This window comes from Drosophila bipectinata, chromosome 3R (genome assembly GCF_030179905.1).
Source record: "Drosophila bipectinata strain 14024-0381.07 chromosome 3R, DbipHiC1v2, whole genome shotgun sequence".
Taxonomy (NCBI): domain Eukaryota; kingdom Metazoa; phylum Arthropoda; class Insecta; order Diptera; family Drosophilidae; genus Drosophila; species Drosophila bipectinata.
In genome coordinates, this window is record NC_091739.1 from 3,100,833 (window position 1) to 3,116,030 (window position 15,198).

A 15,198-nucleotide genomic window follows, 5' to 3' on the forward strand; every position below is an offset into this window, starting at 1 on the left:
AGTTTTCTTAAGGAAATTGTTTTTTTTTAAATAAGTAGGCTATTTTCTTCGAAAAATAAAATATTGCGCTGTCATCCCAATCTCAAATTGACGCGCCGTAGTTCTATAAACCTATCGAATTTGTCACATCTCTAATCGATAAACCCTCGCATGTTGTAAATAAAATTTTGTTAAAAAAAATGAATTGCTGCATTTGCCAATTTTCTGTGCGAGTCCCAAAGAATATTCACACGGAAACGGTGGGCCAGCCGCCGGTGCCCATCAGCGAGCTGGTCCTGCAATGCACCAAGGGCACAGGCTACGTGCTCACCGAGGAGGCCTCGACCATTTGCAAGAAATGCTGTGAGAAGCTGGCCAGGTATCATAAGTCCATTCAGATCGCCCGCAAGCTGCGACAGGAGATCCTGGAGCTCATTCACAGTCCGTTCATATCGAAGCAGTCGCCACTGAAGGATGAAGCAAAAGGGGAACGAATTCCTAAGTTCGACGGGAATATTCAAGCAGCCGAAGCCGAAGTTGAGGAGGTGGAAGAGGAGGATGAGGTCACAGTGGTGGATCCAGGAAACCTTGATCAGGGGGAAGAGGAGGAGCACGCCTTTATTATCAAGGAATCGGAGAGCGCCGGAGAAGAAATGGAACTCCACTCGGTGGATCTAGAATTAGATATAGATAACGAGATCATTATAAACGAGGAAATGGAAGAGCAGGAAGCTGAGCTGGAGGAGACTCAGGAGAAGGACATTGAACAGGAAGACTTTTTCAAGGAGGACACCATGAGTGACTTTGACGATCAGATAGACGAAAATATAGAATACATTATATCTGAAGGTGACGGAGATATCGATGACCAGGATGCAGATAGCTCAGGCGAGTATTCCGTGAACATCCAGTGCCCCAGCTGCCCAGAGAAGTTCACCAGCCGGCGTGGATATAATGCACACACGAAACGCGAACACTTTCCTGGTTATGTCTGTGATCAGTGCGGAAAGACACTTCAATCCTATTCTGGATTTGTTGGACATCTGCAGAACCACGAGCCTGTCAAACAGTTCGCCTGCCCTGTGTGCCCGGAACGCTTTAGTCGCAAGTTCCGTCTGAAACATCACATGGCTTGGCACACCGGCGAGACGCCGTATCAGTGCGATGTATGTTCTAAAAGATTCGTCCACAAGGTGGCCCTCTACAAGCACAAGATGATTCACGACAACGAGACCAAGCGGTTGGAGTGCCAGGTGTGCGGCTTCAAAACCCGAACCAAGGCGCATCTCGAGCGTCATACGCGTTCCCATACAGGAGATAAGCCCTTTGCCTGCCCCGTGTGCAATAAGCGCTTTTCCCAGATGTACAATATGAAGGCCCATTTGAGGGAGCACGAGAGTCCTGGCACGAATCGCCATCGACGCTTCCACTGTTCAAAATGCACACACACCTTTATCAACGAGCAGAACTACGTAAGCCACGTACAGCGGGACGACTGCACGGCGACCTAACCGTCGAATAATAATAGTGTTTAGATTAATCATTTTCCGGAGCTTTAAATCACCTTCGACACTTGACAGCATCATCAGCACGATATCATGCTCACCATCTATCGCAATGAAAGAGTACATTACATTATACGTTCTATCCATGTACTTTTTTATTAAATCTATATGCATTTTGCTCACAAATAAAATATGTTTGATATAATAAATTTATCCGTTATTTTCATATTTCTGCGGTTATTTCAGTTTTCTTAAAAAAATATGTATAGTATGTATTAACTTATCTGAATAAATCAATCGATCGATCAATTGGACTGATCTGATCTCTCCCAGAAATGAAATGTGCCTAATGGTAGATCGGTAGATGCAATTGACGCAATTACAATACATTGTATAAATACATAAATGTTAAGTGTGTGTTGTGTGTATGCTGTGTTATAGATTATACAAAAATAAAACAGATTATCTTTTGATTTTTGTCGAGTTGAATAGAACTTTGTTAATATCATCATATCATCATAAAATGCACATTACAAAAATATTAACAAAATTTATTGCAGGCAGTCCGTAGTTAGTATAAAGTAACAAACACATCCCAATCGAGGAAAACCCATAAATCTTCTTAATAAATTGATTTTTTTTTCACGTTTTTGTTATTTTGTTTTTGTGCCGTTTCTAATAATCTCTGCCCCACTCTGAAACAATTCCACGGGACTAAAATGCATATCGGACGCTGAATTTATGGCTTTCAACACAAAGGGTATACTATCGCATAGGGTTTGCTTGAGTTTCTAGTAGCTCCAAATTGTCTGCCTGGATTTACGATTTTCCTTTCGAATTGAACAGTTTGTTGTACAGAAAAATACATCGTTATCGGCGCAGAGAGTAGTGTTTGATGCTGACAAAAGCCCTATCGCTTTTGATTTTCGGATATAGCTTCTCCTGTTACTAGCTCTAAGATGCATACACTTGGTGCCTTCCCTCCCCCTCTCTACATTTTGTATTAGCGCGTGCATCGGTGCACCAAGTCACACTCACGATTGGCCTTAATACAAAATCTACGCTAAATGCTTAAATATTAATCGGATGGCTTGACAAGACCCATCGCTTTGTCTCCGAATAGGGGCAGTATGTCGGAGTCGTTAACAATCTCTTCCTGAATCACTGGACTGTCCGGATCCTCGCAGTGCGTCTTGAAGAAGAACCTAAAATGAAGAGAATGGGTAAGATTTTTCTTTTTTCAAATGTAGAGAGATATTTACCTAAAGTGACCTCTTCTAGGCAGATAGTCCTTGAACTGGCGCAGGGTTGGCTGAGTACCGGGTATTTTTATTCTGTATGGAACAGGCTCGTCGCAGAACGAGAAAACCACTATCGTCTCCGGCGGCTTGGCCGGCAGAGGCGGTGGCGCCGCCGTAGACTGCAGCTGCACCTGATGTTGAAGCTGGTGTTGGTGGGGCAAGCTTACGCTTCCGCCACTGCTGCTGCTGCTGAAGGAAGCCAGAGGCTGTTGCATCGGCGTTTGGGCGTATCGACGAGAGCGCCGCGGCTCGTCTTCCAGTCTTCGTTTCGCTTCCTCCAGTTTTGAGGCCGTGCTTGAGCTGGATCGAGAGCTTTCAAGAAAAGAAGGTGAGCCTTTTTTTTAAACCGAATTTCATGACCACCTACCTCGTATCTTTGTACTTGGTAACAGTGTCGGCCGAGAACATGCTAATCCCACTATCTGTGTTCATGGAGGGCCATTTGTTTGTCAATTTCCTCGAGCAGGAACTGTGATCCGGCATGGATTTCGAGTGCTTCATAGAGTGTCCACCTGTAAATCAAATGAGTTTTAAATTATACATTCATTTATGGCTTTTGTATGCAACATACTCAAGCTCATAGCGCCATCGCTGACCATTCCGGAGTCGTGGGTGGCTGTGCGCCTTCGTGAAGGGATGGGCGGGCAGGGCGACATTGTGCCTGGAGACCGGTGTGGCGTTTGGTCTTTCCACACTCGCGACACATGCTGGTCCAGTATGTCTTGGTCGTTGTCCTCGTCCAGTGCAAACTTCTCACGTATTGCCTCGGCAAAGGCTCGATCACTGGCGCTGGATCTTTCGTTGGTCAGTATTGCAGCACCAGGATTTCTCTGCAAAACAAATTAGAATTCAATCAGATGAGAATGCACTTCCAAATTTTAAAACTCTTCACTCACTTCGCGGGCACGTTCCTCCAGGTCTCGCTTTCGTTTCACTTCCTCTAGCTTGGGTATCAGCAGAGCCACAAGTTCATCCTCCTTCAAAGGCCTGTGCTCGTTCGAATGTAGTCGTTGTGTGCGAGGTATTACCTAAAAGCAAGCAAGCATTGAGTTCAATGTCGAATCTTTATTGACTTTTCTATCCAATTACCTGAAAGGTATTGGTCTCCTTATTCGCCATTGCACTTTGGCGTATCGCCTTGCTCTCCGTGGAGCTGTGTCTGCGTTGTATGTAAGGGCGACCGTCCCTGGAAAGACAAAATAATTAGTCACTCCTGCTGCTTTCTCCTAATCGTGCTTCCGCTGCTGAATCAGGTTCTGTCCTTGCGGGCCACAATCCACCTTGGGCATCGCTACTCACATGGAACAACTGGAGAGCGACATGGTGTCGGAGTCGGTGCGGCCGCCGGAGCTAACGCTGGCCCTTTCCGAATCGACCCGCGAATTGGGCACATAGGAGGTGTTGGTGCTCGCAGTGTATACATAACCGTGGGCACTAATCGCATGCAGATCGGTTCGGTTTCGGTTTCGGTTTGGGTTCAGGATATATGTAGAGTGTCCATGCAATATTGGCCCAAAGTGAATGTGTGTGCGGGAGAATCGTCAAGATCCACAAACAAAAATGTTTAAACAAACAAGGAAAACGCAATGGATGTTCATCGAGTCAGTGGCGTATCATATGTACAATGGTCCAAATGGATGTTGTTTGTGGGGTGGTGGTGGCGTGTGGTTGTATGTATTATATGCGGGTGGGTTCGTATTTTTACGTGCGTGTGTTTGTGAGCGTTCATGTACAAAATATGTAAAAAAAGTAAAAGAAACAAAAGTAACAAAATAGGAGTTAATCACAAAATCATCGATAATATTAAAAACTTAAGACAACATAACAGGGTAAGGGATCTTCTGATGTACAATTACTGGTCTTTCATCTAGGCCTTGGCGGAAATAATGACACTCCTAGGGCTACAAATCTTGAGCCTAATATCTACAAAACTAACGAGTAATTCTAGAGTGCTACTATTTCCTCCGCATCTGGTCTTAAACACACTATTCTACGCTAATCTTAGCCTTCTATTTGTTAATTACGTTCTGGGGATAGTTTAATGAATATTTTACATACCCGGGAGGTCGAATTTCCAGTCTTCTTTTCTGAGTTGCTATTAGTAGGTCCCGCGTTAGTCGCATCGGGTAGTCGGGCGCACGAGCCCCACCTCCAGAGCCGCCGCCTCCGTCCTGCACCTGCACCTTCTCGAAGTCGTCGCAGAGCGACAGCACCGAGTCCTCGTGCAGCGTGGGCAGCGTGGAGCTGCGGGGCAGTGTGTCGGTGGCGCTGATGGACCCGCTTGAGCTGGCCGAGGTCGAGGGACCGTACACACTGCCGCTGGCACTACACGTGCCAGCTGGCGGCCCGCTCACGCTGCTCACCGGCAGGTTAATAAAGGCACCCGGCGGAACCAGCTGCTGCTGCTTGACAGTAGTCGCCGCTGGAATGGCACAAGCTCCCGCTCCTGCGAGACTACTGCCACAACTTCCACCACTCCCGCTGCTGCCGGCACTTCCCGAGCCCGTCGCGCCACTGCTGTTGCATCTTTCCTGCAGCGCCGACATCTGCTGGATGTAAAGGATGTACATCTCCGAACAGAGAAATGTAGGGTAGATGTTGTCGCGAATCGTGACTTCCACATGATGCTGCATCGGATCGAAGATGTGCGGACTGAGTGGCATGTCGGGGTTCGACTTGATCGCCTTGATCTGGGCCCGCAGGTCATCGGAGATGGACAGCTGGCTTTTGCGCAGGAATCTGGAAAGGACTATGTCAGATTTTTGGTTCCCAAAAGCTGAAGCACTCGACTCACCTGTAGATAGCACCGATTATCTGTTTCACCTTCTCTGGATCCGTCTGCTGCTTGAGGCCCTCGCAGGCAAAGTAGAAGTTGAGGTGGTCATTGTAGGCGGGCGCCTCCTCCTCGACATACTTCTTGAAGAGCTCGACCCCATCACGATCCTCCAGCAGGTGGTTTAGTGTGCGGGCCCAGTTCAGGTAGGATGGCGGTGAGTTTTTCGAGGTCTCTGTTACCCCTTCGGTCATCTGACAATAGCCGGAATACTAAAATAATAATTATAATGAAATGGGTCCACCATTACCTTTTTAACACGGCTCTCTTCTCCGGGTACTGGTGGTCGTGGCCCACTACACTCATTATCATCATGTTTCCGGAGTCCCGATGGATGGCCACTCATGCCACTCTAAATTGGCTTCCCAGGACGAGCGATTGCTGCCGAGTATTTACTATTCCTACGCTAAAGTTACCAATTACGATTAACGAACGTGTTTCCTCGGTTTCAAATCACAAACGCCCTTATTTTACAAATATCTGGGACATGGAAGATGCGCTCGTTTGCGAATTTGGAAGGCAATTAGACAAGGCCTGCAAAGGAATGATAATTCGAACAACATCGTAAGTATATAGCTTTACATTTATCCTTCTAATTTAATAAATGGAATGGAATAGTTCAGTTTCAGTAAATCAACAAAGAAGCTCTGTGAGGGCTTGAAATCCGCCTTAATTATTAACTAAAAAGCTATTTATTTTAGTACATTTTAGTGGCCTAGTAATTGGGGTTCCGATTTGCATTAAAAGTCAATTATGAGAGTCCATATCGAGCAATCGTAATTGAAATTTTAATAGGAGTCCTCTCAAGGATGCTAACGCTGAATGACCACTTAGCGCCGCTTCAATGGCAGGCCAGCGGCAGTTCCTTTTATCCTTTCTTATCAACTAGGAGGGTCGGGCGTACGCAAAACTCAAAACACAATGCGGAATCGAACGGCGGCCATTTTGAGGGCGCTTTTGATTGGTTGACGATATCGACCAATGCAGGAGCGAGAGCTCGGGGCGCATGGCAGGGGAAAGGACAATAATCCATTATGTACAAAATTTGAACACGAAATACGCACACACTGACACACACACGCGCGGACTAACACTCGCACAGCCTCTTGAACATCCTTACGGCAAGGATGGTGGCGAGGACGCTCTGGAGCTGTCTGACGCGTTTGAGAGCGGGCTCTAACTAGAAAGTAAGCCCACATCGCGCTTTTTGGTAAATCAAAAATATTCCCTTTTCTCCGTTTTTCATTTGGCGTCCCTTTTCGTTTAGCCGCAGCCCCAAAACAGTGATGCCGATTTGGCCTTGGATCTAAAAAGGTTTATATCTATAGCATGTAAAGGATTCTGGATGCTAATATTTTTTTTTTTTAATTAAAAAAAAATAAACCCTTTAATAAACTATACCACTTATAGTATTCTTAGCTACAACAATTAATAAATATTTTAATTTTTCTACCAGATTATTTATAAAATATAGCCCTATAAAAAATAATAATTATTTTAAAATAATTATTAAAATAATTAAAATAAGCCTTTATGCAAGCTGGACTTTTAAAACTATATTTAACATTTTAATTTTCAAAATACTATTGGCTAAATGTCTTCAAAGTTTTAGTTCCATTGTACTGCAAGTTTGAGTTATTATAATTTTACTGTTTATAAACTTAACTTATAATTAAGATCTTTCTTTCTATTATTTCTAAAAATTTATTGAACACTAATTTTCACTACAAAAAAAGAAACCCTATTTACGTTATATTTTATTATTTTAATATTGCATAGATTTCTGTAGTCAAATTTTCAGATAATTCCAAACAGCTCTAAAAGAAAAGACTTTTAATAACATTCATTTAAGACTTAAGACTTTTAATAACATTCACATTCAACACTTTTAAAATTAAAATGAAGTCAATTACATATATGAATATTGCAAAGAGGATTTAGCCATTTCTTCAAACAACTCAGATGATTCTAAAACTTTATTTTAAAATAAGTCTAACCAAAGATATTTTTAATAAAAATTGCTTTCTTTTAGGATACTTTCTTGAAATCCCACTGAATATTTGAATTTGGTTAAAATGTTTAAATATTGCAGAGACGATTTAGCCATTTATTCCGATGACTCTTTTTGGCGTGTGAATTCGGGGCAACACTAAGTCAGACGAAAGCCGACAACAGAGCAACGACAGCTACACCGACAATAAGGCACAAAGGACATGAACAACAGGCGGGGACGGCCAGGACAAAAAGAAGGGGGTCGCGGAGCACCGGGTTCGAGCGTGGCCTGAACAGCACTTCCCTGCCAGCCATGACTACAAACTGGCACATACAAGCGTACATTCTGGCGCAATGATAAAGGGGGATGAACGCTGCGCCTCTTGTTGGTATTTGTTGTTTTAGTTTGCGGGGCCAGGACACAAAACGAAAGCGATAGCGCCGCCGGAGAGCCAAGGAAATTCATCAAAACGCCATTTGCATAGCACTCCATTACGGCGAAAAGAACAAAGAAAGGCACAATTAAAATGCTCGTAACGTCAAAGGAACCTAGAAGCTGCGGGAAAAGGACATGCTGGCTCGAGAGGACAGGCCTCTCCCAACACTTGACGTCCAAATCTCTCCCACGGCTGTGGATAAATATAAAGACGCAGACAAAGGCTGAGCCAAATGCAAAGGGAAATCAGCAGCTCCCTAGTGCATCTCAGCGCCTTGGAATCCTGCGCATCTCAGGATTAATAAGTGCCAGCGAAGGCCTCTTGGCGCAACATCAAAGATTTGGCCCGAATCTAAGGGCCTAATTGCTACTAAAGCGACTTCTTGTAATGCGTCCACAAAAGTTAGTAACACAGAATAATTATGACAACTATTCAAATAAATACGTAAAGTTAAATATATTTAAGCATGAATTGTGTTCTGCAAAGCTAAAAAACTTCTCAAAGAAGAACAGCAGCTAAGAAATGCTATGCCTTTTATAAAAGGCATATACACATTAGAAGCTGACTCTACTCCTTGGCCCATTTTAGCCTTTTAAATCTTTTATTGTAAGTTAGATTAAGTTGGGAACGAATATAAATATACAATTGTTAGGTTTCTTTTCCAATATTCCTTTAACTTTTACTGTTATAGGTAGAGCTATTATATTATGGCTTAGCTAAATATATTCCTACTCTATAAAACTGCCAACAGAACAAAAAACGCGTTTCAAACTACCTAACTAATTAAAAAGTGGGAGTAGGGCTATCCAAGGTTATGACGACTGCCTACTTTCCCTGAAAAACTTCGACTCACTTAGATCATATTCTAATGCTTGTGATACCGTATATGAATCTACTATAGCTATCTATAGAAGACATTCAATAACCAAATGGAAAATTTAGACTTTACGCGGGTTACCAAAAATATTAAAAACATAAAAGGCGCTATCACTATCACTATCACTATATTGAGTTTTATGAGATCTATACATCTCAAATATTGAGATACTTCAGGTTACCAATCAAAAACTTTACGACACATTTTCAATCCTTATTACGTATCTAATCTAACATCACAAAGATCTTAATATCCCAACAATAAAAGAAGAAATAAATGAAATTAGTTAGAAATATATGGATAGACTCCATAACCACTCCAAAGTTCATCAGTAAGAAGACTGAAAAGATACCACATACTCGATGTCCTCGATAGATAAATACAACAAACTTAAAATATGTTATGTGTATATAATAGCAGGGTTCATTGGAAAACTGCTATTTCTGTTAATTTAATATAAATCATACAATTAACTTATTGTGTAAAGACAGATTGTAAATAAAACAAAAATTAAAAATAAAAAATAAATAAATAAAAATTATATTAAACTATTTACTTCAGCATGGACAATACAGTTTTCAAGATTATAAGTTACACTTTTAACTTTAGTAGTAGTATGCAAAGTATCATTTCATCAAGATATTATTCCTGAATAAGTATTATTTATTCCTGAATAAACAGAGTCATTAAAGAAATGATGTTTTAAACCATTTCATAGACAAAAGTAAATAGGAATCGTAAATCAAAAACTACTTTTGAACTGCCGTCGGTTGTGTACTAATCCAAAAAACATGCATTTATCAGACGACCATATATCCGGCTGTTAAAAGCTTTTGTTTTCAAACGAAACACATAACCTCCTAGACCATAATTGATTTTCCCTCCTACCGAGATTCTGAATTGAAGCTAAATAGAGGACTATTTTATTTCATTGCTGCTGAAGAGCAGTTGAACAGGATTTATGAAATAATTAAAGATATCCTTATTGATTTTAGATGCGAGCGATGCGCTGAGCGCTGAGGCGAAAGCCGAAAAACAACAATAGGACAGGAGCAGACCCTCTCGAGGGCAGATTATTATTATTTTTCTATCCCTATTGGATTGCGCACGCATCGCAGGATAATTCCCATTCTTTTCAAGTTATGAGTTCTGATGATTGACAGGTAAGTCTAGCGTAAGATGAGGGCTTTGCGTGAGCTGCCGGAGGCGACTGCAGCTACTGTTTCCCTGAGCACGGTTGCCAGGTACCCGCGATGCCAGAAGGGCCTTCGTCGGAGCAGCGGCGGCATCCAAAGACTAGCTAATCCCCAGCCAGGTGACATACCAGACTCACATTCACAACAGGTTGTTCACTTGGAGAACACGCCGACTTTTCAGATTACTGTCGCCACTAATTGTTGACAAAATCTCTGCCACGAGCTGCGGAGCACAAACGATGCGGTGACAATGCGTTGACGAGTGGAAAGTCAAACTGAACGAAAACCCAGAGTCCTCGATCCTGCGTTGACAGAGATTTTTCAGTGATTTCACCCCGCCTGGCACGTATGTAGCTCCTTATGTGCGCCCATGCCGAAGCGGCAGAGTATATACATCATTTCGGGGTTGCCCTCCCGGCCCTTTCCGCACCCTTAGCAATTATCCGCATCTTCACTGGAACTGGCAATTGCACCCGCGCCCTCACACCCGTATCTGTGTCCTCGTCCATTCACAATTGTTGCATGCGGACGACCCGCCTGGCGCTTACGCCGTTTATGTACGGATATCGAACTTAATTGACGAGCTTTACAAGCTGGGAGCCGGAATGGGGCACACAGGGCGAAAAGCTATGATTTGAAATGGAAACATAAACTTTTCTTAATGAATTTAGATACAAACATATCCGTCTAATTTCACGCTGCATAGAATACCAAATGGCCCAAAACTTTTATCTAAATTTATATTTCTTTTGAGATGTATAATTTTCAAGGATTTCAAAGGAGTCCCAGAAAAATGTTCAACTATTTAAAGAAAAATTTAAGCCTCATTTATAAAGTATCGATCCAATATAATGTCAATATAAGCGTCGTAAGATTTGTGAATTTGTGGATCGTGCCCACAAGATTAAAAAATTATTATTTTATTAAGATTGTAATATGAAGTTATAACGTACTACTTATTAGGGTGTTTTAGAATCAAATTCGACAAAAAAAACCGTAAATATCCGACCCATATGTACATTGTAACATTTTTTAAGAGTCCCACGCAAGAAATGTAAGAAATGAAAAATGTATCAATGTATTTGTCTATCAAAATGTAAAATCAATCATTTAGTGCAGATAAAAGTTGTTCTAACAATACCGTGAATTACTCCTTTTTTATCGGTTTCTCATGAAAAGTATCATGAACAAAACTTGGGGAAAAAAACACTTCCAAAGGTTCCAAAATACAATATGAACCTACAAATCGACCTCCAAAGGGTGTGGCGTTGGAGGATCGCGTGGGTCACATTCTTTTCATACGGTTTAATGTAATTTCACCTTCGGCAGAATCATATAGACATAGCTATGGATCCTATCTTTCAATCCGTTCCTACATTTTTGTACAGAAAGGCGCAACTAAAACACCTTCATAATATTAGAAAGGTAATGTTGGATTTTAAATATTTTTGCAAATTTTATTGTCAACAAAAAAAAAAAAAAAATTTTTTGCTGTGCTGACCCACCGAGTTCCCGACCAGCTGTTGAGGGACTGCCCGACCAGTCAGAAGGAGCGGGATGAGAAGCAGAAGCCGCATCGGGACGACCTCCAAACATGATGATGCTTCATGTACTTTGTACAACAACTCGTACAAGAGATGTTCTTTTCAAAGTGTCCGTAACTCTGGCGGAGCGAGCGAGATGCCATCCGGCGAATAGGAGTCATTGTGTGTGCAACCAATATGCGCAGGTCCAGACCCAGTCCTCAGTCCTCGTCCGCAAACTTCGGTCCATATCCTGGCGAACTGCTCCCAAACCCCCTCAATCAGATGCCCATCACATTCCCTTTGTACATAAACGGAGCAAAGCTTCGTTCGCTTTTTTTTTTAATTTTAATTCCACGATGGAGGGAAGGAGTAAGGGTTGTGCCTGAGTACTCACACTCCAGCAGAATTCCAACCCCACGGAGCACAGATTTCCTCCCCTTTCAAAGAGCCACCACCAACTAAAAACAAATGTGGAAATTATTTTCGAATAAGTTTGAAAACAATACTCGGAAGGAGGGGCAACAAACAACAACCAGGACCGGCGGCAGCCTCATTTGTTTCTAATGAGGTTAAGACCGCCATTGCTGCCATCCGCCAACTGAAATGAACCGAACTGGCGTCTGATGCCGGTCTAGACTAGCTGCCAACTGGGGGAAACTGCCACTGCCAGTAGTGCTGCCGGTTATTACCGAAGGTCAATAGTGGCACTTTGTCTACGGAAAAGTTGCAAGCAAAGTTCAGCGCAGAAACACTCACTTTTCAGGTGCAATGCCCACTGCAAGGCCATTGGAGGAGGCTCTGCGAAATCGGTGTGATTGCATCGGAAATAGCTTTATCTCCCAGTATTAAAGGATTCGGATTTCTATCCTCACAGATGGATATACTCAACAGTTTTGGTAAGAGTGCGGTGTATTTATTGTTAAAAAAAAAACACGTTTAAAAACTAAATCCCCTCGGTCGAAAGAACTATCATTTTAAATAGCTAACATTTTTTGTGTGAAGATGAAAAATGTAATTTAAACAAAAATCTAGATTTTATATTTAAATTGTTGTTATTATTAACGTTATTTTTAGTATTAATTAATATCGTTAAGGGATAGGTTTACTAAATTCGGTGATAGTTTTTAAAAAAAATATATATGTATATTTTTGAAAAAATATCTAGGATATCCAGCAAAGGATATATATGCAGAGAAGGAACTCAATAATATTTTAAGACAAAAGTTGGGGTTTTCCTTATTGCACTACATTCTCTTTTACATTTTATGATTATATTTTGAGGCGATTTGACAAAAATAATTTAATCGGTACAGCTGATTATACGAATTTATTAGGTTTTTGATTTAGCGGGACAGGAAAGGATATATATGCAGGTATTAAACAATTAGCAGGGCTCCATTGACATTTTTCATTTATTTTTTATATATACCGATCTTATAAAGCTCAAATATCAATGAAAACATCTCCCATTAAGAGCAAAAATAAAATCCAAATATTCAACGAATTTTTTGCTTCTAAACTTGAATATTTCAATATCCACTATATATAAAAACCAATTCAAAAACAAAAATATGATAAATTTGATAGGTTCCCTGTGTTGAAAAAACACAATTTTATAATCTTTGATTTTTGGGCATGCGGTTGACAATTATTTTTAGAAATGTCCAGATTTATTCATTGTCAGTTAAATTTAATACTGTCTTATTCAATTGAACTAATATTATTAACTAATTAAGAACTAGTTATTCCCAATTGAAATTGTTACCAATACACCGCGTATATTATATTTTCAATAAAGAAATCGTTATCCATCATTATGATTTCATATATTTATTCCTCTGGTTTCTGATGAAAAATAAATTTGTTTAAAGCGCGAATAATTATTCTGCTATGTTTCGCTACTGTTTTTCATGTTTATATATTATATTATATGGCATTAAATATGGCATTAATGAATTAAATGCGTATCTTTAATGATAGACTATGTAATTACTTTATGCGTTACTGTTTTCTGACCAAAATTTTAAATAAGGGATCGAGCCCACTTGCCACTATATGTGTGAAACAAATTCATTAATACTAAAGATTCTCTAATAATTTTTATATGAATGTAACCGCATAAAAATACGTATATAAAATTGTTAAATAATAATGTTTGTATAATTTCTTGCATTAAAAACAAACAACAAAATCTCCCAACTGGTTTAAAATAAGAAATATTACTATTTTTAGATTTTAGAGTTTTTAAATAAAATAACAATAATGCGCATTTTTAAAATATAAATATTCCTGAAGGGTTTATTAAGATTTTTATATTTAATACTTTTGAAGGGTATACTTACATATGTAATTTTCATAAAAACTCAACGAGAAAATCAAGGAAAGTTAATATTTCAGTAGTTTCTGAAAAGAAGAAGGAAAATTTTAAATAAATAAATTAAATAGTTGAATAAATTTCTTAAAAATAACAATTACATTTAAAATATTTTACAGAACATTCAAAAAACAAGATATTTAAACAGGAAGCAACAAATCTACAAAACTAATACAAATTCCAAAAAATATGCGCAAAGTATTTGATTTAAAATGGTGTGTGTAATATTAAAAGAATTCAATCACTTCCTCAGCCACAAAACCATTTTCAATAACCCCTTAAATTCGGAATTGGGGGCGACAAATATTTCTCGCACGAGTGCGTCTAGTTTACGCCAAATAAATTTAAAGAATGCGATTATGGTAAGATGAAAGGATACACTAACCGAAATAACTCAATTGAGAAATGGCCAAGGCTTGCTGGTATATATAACCAAATCGTTCTGAACCCTTTCAGATTGTGTTGAAGTCCAATGTTTAGAATCTTTTAGCTCTTCGGTCCACTTATTGACGTGCAACTCACTTTAATTCCTAATTATTAAACTTATATTACAGGTGATGTAGTACATGCAGTATCTGAAATAAAATTAAAAGAACATTAGTTTATTTTCATATTACAATTTCTAGATTATAAATTATTGTTCACATATATTTAGTCAATATTTAATGAACCATTTTTATCGAAAATTTATATAAATATTCTTACTAAGCGTTTTCTTAGAATTTCTCTTCAAAGTTTAGCAAAATATCTTTGAAGTAGGGTAAATATCAACAAAATAATATATACAATAATAATATATATATTCAATAATATTAACACCTTCTTAAAGTTATTATTAAAACTTAGTTAATATATTTCAAAAGCAAAAGTCCAACTGAGTAACAAAAACAATATTTTTTTTTTTAGTAATTCTTAGCAAAGAACGTTCTGCGCTAGAGCTTCTACTGGCTACTGCTTATAGTCCTTAGATGTTACATTTTTGTCTGGTTATGTCAAATCAGCGGATTCAAATTTTTCAATAAGAACAGGTCAGGAGGCAAACTGTATGAAGAAAAAAGAATTATAAGTTTGGCACACAACGTAAATAGCAATACTCACCCTTAGATTCGTGTATCCTTTGCTCCGATCAACTTAATTTGAATGATAGGCAGGTCCTGGCGAAATCCTGGCGGCCTGAA

General features: G+C 39.7%; 2 protein-coding genes across 4 annotated transcripts; one reads left to right on the forward strand and one right to left on the reverse strand.

Annotated features, from left to right (window-relative positions):
- The first annotated feature begins 45 nt into the window (after positions 1-45).
- ZIPIC (Zinc-finger protein interacting with CP190) lies at positions 46-1,624 on the forward strand. Its single transcript, XM_017245570.3, has one exon. It carries the CDS (start codon positions 180-182, stop codon positions 1,488-1,490), a length of 1,311 nt encoding a protein of 436 aa, XP_017101059.2. The 5' UTR covers positions 46-179; the 3' UTR covers positions 1,491-1,624.
- Axn (protein axin) lies at positions 1,615-14,595 on the reverse strand. 3 transcript variants are annotated; one of them, XM_017245567.3, is made up of 12 exons: positions 14,406-14,595; positions 13,989-14,049; positions 5,869-6,152; positions 5,580-5,812; positions 4,844-5,524; positions 4,085-4,219; positions 3,875-3,971; positions 3,682-3,813; positions 3,357-3,615; positions 3,153-3,297; positions 2,747-3,097; positions 1,615-2,689 (listed from the first exon to the last, which is right to left on the reverse strand). In XM_017245567.3, exons 3-12 carry the CDS (start codon positions 5,962-5,964, stop codon positions 2,563-2,565), a joined length of 2,256 nt encoding a protein of 751 aa, XP_017101056.2. In that variant the 5' UTR covers positions 5,965-6,152; positions 13,989-14,049; positions 14,406-14,595; the 3' UTR covers positions 1,615-2,562. The 3 variants fall into 3 exon arrangements, with proteins under 3 accessions (XP_017101056.2, XP_017101057.2, XP_070138300.1); XM_017245568.3 differs by lacking the exon at positions 4,085-4,219; XM_070282199.1 differs by lacking the exons at positions 1,615-2,689; positions 2,747-3,097; positions 3,153-3,297 and having other exon boundaries at positions 3,508-3,613.
- Between the last annotated feature and the right edge of the window lie 603 nt (positions 14,596-15,198).